General features: G+C 36.4%; 1 protein-coding gene across 3 annotated transcripts; it reads right to left on the bottom strand.

The window, feature by feature from the left end:
* Nucleotides 1-1447: 1447 nt before the first annotated feature.
* Nucleotides 1448-7781, bottom strand: LOC113287364 (F-box protein At3g58530-like). 3 transcript variants are annotated; one of them, XM_026536099.1, is made up of 13 exons: nucleotides 7372-7781; nucleotides 7218-7277; nucleotides 6663-6746; nucleotides 5823-5953; nucleotides 5634-5709; nucleotides 5297-5367; nucleotides 4358-4444; nucleotides 4188-4260; nucleotides 4037-4104; nucleotides 3877-3945; nucleotides 2819-2874; nucleotides 2532-2652; nucleotides 1448-1867 (listed from the first exon to the last, which is right to left on the bottom strand). In XM_026536099.1, exons 1-11 carry the CDS (start codon nucleotides 7543-7545, stop codon nucleotides 2844-2846), a joined length of 924 nt encoding a protein of 307 aa, XP_026391884.1. In that variant the 5' UTR covers nucleotides 7546-7781; the 3' UTR covers nucleotides 1448-1867; nucleotides 2532-2652; nucleotides 2819-2843. The 3 variants fall into 3 exon arrangements, with proteins under 3 accessions (XP_026391884.1, XP_026391883.1, XP_026391885.1); XM_026536098.1 differs by having other exon boundaries at nucleotides 2819-2924; nucleotides 7372-7742; XM_026536100.1 differs by lacking the exon at nucleotides 1448-1867 and having other exon boundaries at nucleotides 2638-2652; nucleotides 2819-2936.
* Nucleotides 7782-9453: the final 1672 nt, after the last annotated feature.

Here is a 9453-nt window from a genome sequence, read left to right as displayed (position 1 = left end):
TAGCAGCGTCGAAAGCTTCTTGAGTAAAAGTGCTAGCCATAGAGGTAAAAATTAAAATTGTTTAAATAAAAGTAGGGTTGTGGAAGCGATTAAAACAGGATCTAGTAAAAGTTGAAAAACCTAAACTAACCGGATGATACCAATTGATGTGGTAAAAGAGAAAGAAAGCGATACAGAGATTGTTGTAGGCTAAGAAAGAAGAGAATTAAGTAAGAAAAAGAAGAAACGTAGAAATTAGAGGAAGAAGAAGATAGATACAACTTTTATCAGTTGATTATTATTATCAAACTAACACAGGAACAGGACTAGCCTTTATATAGCTTAAGCAAATAACTAAACTAAAAAACTTAAAACGAAAAGAAAATCTAAAAGAGTCTTAAAATAAAGAAAGACATAAATTAGAAAACTTAGAAGCTAAGCTCTATGTGGAATCTTCTTGAACATGTATATGCCCTGCATCACGAACCATGTTCGTGTATGTACTATATGGAAAATTCAAATAATTCACAAAATTATTTGGATATGCGTTTTATTCGTTGTACTAATTCGGACATCATTAGTTCGAGTCAGACTAAGTCCATCGTCCAAACTATCACTGGTCCATCTCGTGACCTCCAGATTTCTAAATCACTATCCAACCGTCGGACTACATGCTTGTTGGTGATTTTTCTCACTTACCATGTATATAGTGTTAATACTTTCTTTAAACTATATTTTCATATAATATATTATTAAAAATGTATTTTTTTTATCAGTTTGATGTGTGCGAAATTTTCGGTGTCGAATTAGCATCTTGAAATCGAGTTTCAGTGTCGAATTAGTATCTTGAAATCGAGTTATACCCGTACGTATGCCCTTTTGAATTACCCGCATCACGAGTTGTTATCCTGATTTTCGACCGAATTTGATTTTAAATATTCAAATAATACTCCTTTGTATCACGTTCTGTTTTGGCAAATTCCAAATTGGAAACTAGACCCAGCCTTAGAACTGGGTAAAACTTCTTGTACCCCAATGGAAAACATATGCTCACTTTTAAATGGTTCGCCACCAGAATGATTTTGACCGGCTAATTTAAAGCTAACGTGTTTGGTTGGGAAGAGTCCTTTTTGACAAATTTGCTCCATAATTCATGTGGATGTAAGACATCACGAAGTATCTACACGGTCTACCTCAAAATGTCTATTTGAATTGTTGGCATTATGGTTAAGACGTTAGCATTTTACTTGAAAAGAGTAGTGAAATCCAAGCTATGAAAAACGTGGAAGACGAAAGACCAAGTCTAATGGTTCCACATTGAGATCTAATGGAATTGCTATTCTAAAGCTACCTTTATGAACAAACTGCTAAGGTCTATATGGGACATCCTGAAGTGTACACACCACATCAGATGTCTGGTGAAATCAAGGTCTAGTTAGCATCAAAGTTAAGAAGGTAGCAAATACAATTCAGGGAAATTGTGATAGTAATAGACTTTGCTACTATAGTAAAAATGAAACACGTCTTTGAACCATACAAAACAGCCAGAACAGCTCGGTTTGGACATGGAAAACAGGGCAGTACCTAGAGAGTATAAAATCAACAAGAATACACCTCAAACCGGTTATACCGAACCAAATTGACGGATGATCCAGAAGAAAATGTTTTACCTTTAAAACGTTTCATTTCAGATAAATCAAAGCAGGTGACACCATACTGAGACCGAACAATGGGAGAAAGGATGAAGGAACAGCGATCTACTTGGATATATGCTGGAAAGTGAGTGACGAGATTGGATCCCAATGGATTCTGTGTAATGGAACATCACAGCGTCAATGTAGCTATAAACGGGATTTGTTTGTCCGAGTAAAAATGCTTCTTTTTCGAACTGCAAAATAGACATTCATATGGGTTATAAGATCTCCTACACATTAAAATGATGATGACAACAGGAAGAATTTATCTTAATAAATCTTGTCTACTAACACATGGCCCAACTGAAAATTACTAATCTCCCTTTTATTATTACTTTGCTGCCATTACTTCAAAGTTGAGACAAAGAGTTCACTTAAATGAAGTCAGCGCCAAAGTACTAGGAATTTAGAAAACAAAAATAACACTTCAATGCAAGTAGGCCAATGAACCTCAACATTTTTATCTCTCCTCCACATTATGCAGCACTCTAAAGGTAAATTAGTAGAGAGCTTTTGAAAGGGAGTTTAAGGAGCAAAATTGTTACGTACATTCAAACTAATGGTGGTTAATAATATGCTCCGTTTCATACTCGAAATTGGCAGCAAGGCCAGGGATCAGGTCATAAAAGTTTCTAAATTCTAACATAGAGATTGCCCAATTTTACTGTATCGGGTCCGGGATCAGATTATGGTTTATTGTACTTGCTGCGAACCATGTAAATAGGACATCCATACATGCACAAAACAATTCAAAGCTAAAATGAGAAACCAGTAGCATTGCATCTTCAGTACAATATGAAATGTATATCAACCGATTATAAAATTAATCAGAGCATGTGGCTTGAGATATGAGTTTACCAAATTGTTGTCATAAGAAGGCTCTTCACAGAATGCTGTAATCATATAACAGACCTTAGCTGTGTACTTTGAAGCACGTCAGTTTTGGGAATAACTGAGTCAGTTCATCACGGCTTCGTTTCTGCATTTTGAAAATAACAGAAATAAAATAAAAATGAATTAGAAAACTAATAGCAAAGAGAAAATAAGAATAAATAAGTGTCAAATTGAAAAGTAAGTGTCAAAATCTGCATGCTAGATCAGAAGAGGAGTAAATAGTGACACATTTATTCAAGAAAGAAAGACACCTTTATGCCAGTACATCCATTCACATCAAGTGTTGTTAGCGTTTTCGAGCAGAACCCTGACAGGACCTCCAAACACATATCAGTTACCCCAAGAATTCCGAACAAGCTGTATCATTCCCTTCCATGAACATCAGGAACAGGTAATAGATCAAGAGAAAGCATTTTCGATGACTCAAAATTACGGTAGCCCAGTAACCTTGACACTAAGGTCAAATGGCAGCACTGAGGTATGGGGTAAATTCAGAAGCATGAATATTGGGCTACCCCGTATATTACATGTTGAAATTATTAAAATTCTGATTATCGTAAGAGTCCAATCAGATTATATACGTGCAAACTATTAGTTATGACTCCCTTGCCTTATCTCAAGGCACGGCTTTAAGTATTTAACAATTAGAGATACCAGATATACCAAATGTATTGACCTTGGCAAGCCCCACCCAAAAAGATATTCAGTTGATTGGTTACTAAAGAATTCAGTGTATATTCAAAGCGCATTATTGAGCCCCACTGCTACAAAACCTAATGTTGTCATGGGCGTAAGGCGCCGCGTGGCGTCGGGTGTAAAATCCCGAGGCGCGGCGGTGTAGAACAATAATTCCCACATAGGTTTATATTCTTGACATAACTGATAATTAGCTTAGGATTTTCTATATTAGCTGGTAAATCTTAATGAGGAGATTTGCCAAAATTTTGGAAAGAGTTTTTTTTCCTTCACTATTGTTAAAGTAATTAACAAAAACAGCTAGGAATGATCTGTTTCTTAACATAATTAGATTAGGGTTTTAAAATATTAATGTATGACTTAATGAAAAAGATTTTCAAAAGATTTTGGTAATATTTTTTTTCCTTTTTTGGCATAAAAATGCCATTTTGGCGCCCAACATACTGGCGCCTTGACCTGAGCGCCTAGAAAGGCGACGCCTGGGCGCCACTTTTTAAAGTGGCATCTCCTTACCCACTGCGTGGCGCCCAAGTTCAGAATAAGGCCACTTTGGCGCCTAGGCGACGCCTTTGACAACATAGTACAAAACTGTTATATACGTCACTGGCCTTACCTAAGAAATTCAAGAGAGGGACAACCTCGAGCAATGGCTACGACTCCCGCGTCAGTAACAAGTATGCACCTACAAAAAATTAACTGGATGGTAAGTTTCTTATCTCTTATACATTCTTGTCTATGAGAATTGTGTATGGGACATGAGAGCTTTGACTAACCATGTCAAATTTAGAGACACTAGATTCTTGCATCTGGCGATGGAGGAAAGGCCTTGATTGGACAAATTCTGCAAACCAGATTCCCACAGCTACTGTCAGCCTATCGCTGAATAATGCACTAATGAGCTTTGCCAGTAACACAAGTTTTTACCTGGGCACCGCAGAGGTCTAAAAATCGTAGATGAGCCAGATGTGAAATCTTCATATAAGCTCCATCAGTGAAACTGCATGAAACAATTCGTACCACATTCATGAACTTTAATAGTAGCATATTAAATGAAGTACATTCATCCATAAAATAATATGAAACACACTGCATACCCTGAAAGTGCATAGAGGTTTAGATATTGAAGAGAAGAACACTTTAGCAATATCTGTTGTAGTCCACCATCAGTAAGCTTGACACACCTAAGAAAAGAAAATAACATCAAACAAACCTGTGTTAGAAAAGGCAAGGTTAAAGATGTCACCTGTGACTAATGAATCTCTGCACATACAGGTGGCAGTCTGATGGCTATGAATTGAACTTCCTTCAATGATAAGATCCTAAAATCTGATATTTAATTAACTCCACAGAACAGCTTAACGCAATAACGACCTTCAAAATTGAGTGATGAATCACTGGTTTAAACATTTCTGATGTGGTAACTGTTGTTGGTCAGCTCTGAGGCAACTATTCGATAGCAGAACCAAAAGGCTCAAAACTGAGACAATCAAATGGATGTACCGTGTCAATTGGCTCTCATTCACTAATATGATAGTAACAGCTTCACTAACTAGTTCCACCTGTAATCTATTACAGCTAAACGAATTCTGAAAGCTTCTTCTCATCCAAATCAGGCTTTCTTAGAACGTATGACCATGTGTTGATAAATGAGATTATAGGCTGCTCAAGATTTGTGGAACTGTGTGCCAAGTTGCACTGTTTCTTCTTCCACTCAGTAAATATTTTCTCCTTGCCCCATTTACAATGAGTCTGATAATCCAGGTTGCACTCTTTCTACTAGATTATATATAGCTAGGGCATAGTTTAAAAAGCATATGCCATTATACTGAAATTTTTAGGCTCTTAGGCGTACAAATCATATTTGAAGAAGTAGGATACAAATTGTCAAACTCATTAGATATAATCCCTTTGGTCTCTCATATAACTTATGTAAATAGACAATGATAGCTCCATTTACTAGCATATTAGACTAGATATCATCAATAAAATTTAGGAAAACATCATGTATAAAATCAAAAGAAATGGATTCTTGCCTGGTCAAATTCAGCTCCTCCAATTCATTGTAATGATCAGCAATTAGATGCATACTTTTGTCTGTGATATTCTGCAAGTAAATAGTGGATTGAGCAAAACACAAGAAAGAAACATGTATATGTGCACATAACCTGAAAAGAAACCAGGTCGAATTTGAAAGAAATAAATAGAACTGACAAAAAGCCTGATGGTGAATCACATCAAAATAAGTATGCCTGATGGTGTACATATTTTATAGAAGATGAAAGCAAAGAGAACAGTGAATATCTGATAGTTGCATAATTTGCACACCACAAAAAAAATGCAGATTTGCTCTATTAAGTAAGAATTATGTACCTTGCAACCACTCAAGTTCAGATCGACTATGCAACTGCAATTCTTTACCAGTTGTTGTATACTTAAATCTGTCATCCTGAGCTCAATCCATATCAAATGGTTAATTAGTAACAACTAAAAATCTTCCCGAGCGTGCATAATGAAATAATCATAAGTTGGACATACAGAACAGGCAAGCATAAACTATACCTTATGTTCCAGTAGATAGATAAGGCCTTCAGCTTAGGACAAGCACTAGTAACAACTTCAATCCCCTTGTCTGATATCTTTTGACAGCCATTCAGATTCAGAGACTCCAAATTTCCAAGTGCTTCTTTACACTATAAAACCCATTTGCGGCGTGAAGTATATCAATATGTTACAAAATTCGTGAGTGACAAAAACACATCCTAAAATTTTACTAACATGCAGTATAGTGGATTGAAGTCGCTTCTCTTATCCCACCACCTCAGAAGAAACCCACAGAAAGTACTCCACAAATACCAAGTCAACTAACGTATCTCCCTGAATACCTCATCCTCATTCGGTTGTACTATCGGTTGGTAAAATGGATATCTTTGACCTTGAAGCTCACAAAATTATACTGCAAAGCAGTTTGAAAAAGAACAGCGAAAACCAAAAACTTTGTTTACTGGTTCTTATGACAAGTACGATTTATCTATAAGGCAAAGAGATTGAAAAGAATTCAGAAAACAGAGAATGAAACTCTGTTAACAAACACATAGCTTAGCACCCAGCAGCCAACCATCAAAATCAAAAAGGATAAAGAATATGCATGATTGAATGACTTGAATCTTAAAAGATACAATGCTTTTCTAGTTTGCAGTCTAACAAACATATTTTCTACCAAGGTTTGTCTAATTAGATAAAAAAATTTATAAGGTTAACTCTATCTAAAATTAAAATTGTATGATACATGGTGGACCTTCTCTAATTAGTCTGAATCCCATATTCCATCAACCTAGACAAAACATACAAAAGAAAGAAACCCACTAATCCATTCTTTATGCTCGGAAGCAATAATAATACCTTGCTTTTGAGGAGATTCAGATGTTTGTCTTCAACGTCTTGTGCAAACTCGAGATTGAGCCCCTTAATGTGAAGGTATCTTGACTGCGACAAATATCACAGAGAGTTATAATTCTGCTATGCCGGTTAATGATGCTCGTTATGGATGTGAAATTGGTAATATAGCTAGATATACTAGGAACCCACGTCTTTCTTTCGCTAATTGTTATTGGTAAGAACGGGAGTGATCTGAATAAGGCTACAGGAATGCCTTATATAACTGGGTATAAAAAAAGCTAGATAGAAGAAGCAGCAGCAAAATCAACAAACTCCCTTTTCATCAAACTAATGAACCTTAAACCATGATTAAAAGATTCATTTATGTGTCAGCAGTTTTGCACTCGAGAAGAAATAAAATTTTCTAAAATTCATACAGATAAAATTAACTCTTTAGAAATTAATTGAAATCAACATCTTGACACTGTTGAGAGTTCTAGAATAGACAAAACGAATAATTCAAATTTAATCAAATCCCATATATAAATTCATCTGAATAACAAACAAAGACATCCTTACCAGTGAAAGAGCAGATATAAGCCGTTCTCCAGCATTACTCATTTCACGCAAATCGATTACCTAAATGATTCAATCAAACACAATGTCGTTTGAAGTGAAAATTGAAATAAAGAGTTGGGTTGTTACTTGTTGGATAAAAATGAGGAAATTTTACCTGCCAGAGAGATGGATAAGATACAAGAGTCCGGTACAACCAAGGACTAACAAGTAAAAGAGATATTAAATCTCTTTGAGTGAGATTAATGGTGGTACTAACTATTTGCAGCACCCGAGGAACTGTTTCTCTTCTCCATATCTCTTCTGTTTCTCTGATTAGTATCCCACTCATTCTCTTTTCGCTTTCAATTATCTACCAGTCGTTCTCTATATATTTACAGACTACTATATAGAGAATACAGATGAGAAAACTTTTTCCTTTCTTCCTCAGACTACACGGGTGATTCCTTCCCGCCTCCGATCAACCCTAAAGACCTAAACAATCATCGCGCCCGTTGAATGGCGCAAGGCGCCACTTGTTTGGCTGCCCATAGTGTAAGGCTAAATCCTATGGTGTGCTAATCTAGCAGCTAGATTAGCAGTCCACGTCAGCTATGACAATCTCCTAAGATTTATGGGAGTGCTAATCTAACGGCGAGTCGCTGAATAAAACCGCGCAGGACGCTGAACGGTAATGCACGGAAATCCGGTGTTGAACCAAACAACGTCGCGTAACTCCATTGTCCAGAACACCTATACGTCTTCTTCTTGAAAATCTCACTTGATAAATTTAATAATAAGAACATAGGACAAATCAGAGCGACAGTGTTATTGAAGTGCAGTGAAGTGACTAGTGAGTGTTGTACATACGAGTACTACTATAATGACTGAAACACGGAACAAAGAGAAACATTTTTTAGATGGGTTCTCAACACGTGTCGAGTTTATAATGGGACTTTTGTGTAGTCTTTTAGATTTTTGTGTAGTCTTTTGGATATTCAGTTGCACAAGGTTTTCGCTTTTCAGTACCATTCGTAGTAGTGGTCCGAGAGCCAAAAACGCTTTATAAGAAAAACAATCATCAAGCGCTCAATGGTTAACCGCAGAGACCTTGGAATATTTTTTGCGCGCTGAACCGTTCAGCGTAAAGTTCACTTTTTTAGTGTTGAACCATTCAGCGCTTCAATCTCGCTGTCACTTCACTTGCGAGCACTTGCTATGAGAGAAAATTAGTGTTAACAAATAGACCATACTTTTTTTTGAACTGCAACACTTTTTTGCTAATCTAGCAGCTCAATAACCCATAGGACTTGGCCTAACCCAATGCCAGAGTTGTCCGACGGTCGGACTCCCAGCAAGGGTATGGAGGATGGAGCATGCTAGAGCTATCCGACCTGATCTTTACTCAGGCAAGCCAGCAAGGGGTATGGAGTACGAAGTGTTGGATAATTTCAATATCATAGAAAATAAAATGATTTTCGTTTTTGGTTTGCCACTACGATTGAGAGCGTCCTATGCAGAATAAACGCAATGGATGTATGTTGGAGATGAAGAGGCATCTCCAAAGGGTGTGATGGTTCACATAAGACATATCCATTTCCATTAGACGATATTGATGTCTATTGGAAGTGAAGAGGCATTTCCAAAAGGCATGAGTCCCCTATAAATAGTGATGTTTTATTTTCATTCAAGTATGAAAAAACACATCAAAATCTTTGTTTTCTTATCTCTAAGCATCATCATATTCTTAATATTGTGCGTTCTTGGTTGAGTCAAGGGAGTACAACTCTTGAACCCAACAACGTTGTTATAGGGGTTCATTGCATCCTGAAAGCATTATTTTATTGACAAATTGTACTTGCCAATTATTTGGGAATGATCGAAATAGTTGTTGAAAAGAATCGCAAGGCCTTGAAGTCGGAAGTACAACATTCTTATGTTTTTTTATCCTCTATTTTAGCCTCATTTTCCAACAGTTTTCAGCAAATATACCTCGACCGCGGAAGGTGAAATTTTAGTTGATTCAACACTGTTGATTTGTGAGAATGTTTTCTGGTTGATCATGGAACTGTGAGATCTGTGGTTTTAGGAGCGTTCCTAGTTGTATTTTTTCGAAGCAAAAGGTTTTCTCTTAGGTTATTTTCTTCTGATATATGTTTATGTTTGAGACGATTTCAGATGATTTGTTTGGGCTTTATCATACTATATCAGAAGTTGGGTTTAATTTAATTAGGCTAGGCGCTTACAATGATATTATTTG

Source organism: Papaver somniferum, chromosome 6 (genome assembly GCF_003573695.1).
Source record: "Papaver somniferum cultivar HN1 chromosome 6, ASM357369v1, whole genome shotgun sequence".
Classification (NCBI taxonomy): domain Eukaryota; kingdom Viridiplantae; phylum Streptophyta; class Magnoliopsida; order Ranunculales; family Papaveraceae; genus Papaver; species Papaver somniferum.
This window is presented reverse-complemented; position numbering and strand designations above follow the sequence as displayed.

Bases quoted from the DNA above. Each gene is read 5' to 3' on its own strand.
- LOC113287364 (XM_026536098.1), bottom strand. From the start codon at position 7,545: ATGAGTGGGATACTAATCAGAGAAACAGAAGAGATATGGAGAAGAGAA. The intron at 4,445-5,296 runs GCAAGAATCCAT...TTCTTTTCTTAG, and splicing joins GAGGAGCTGAATTTGACCAG to GTGTGTCAAGCTTACTGATG. The intron at 2,925-3,876 runs GTAAGGCCAGTG...GGAATGATACAG, and splicing joins CCCTCTCTTGAATTTCTTAG to CTTGTTCGGAATTCTTGGGG.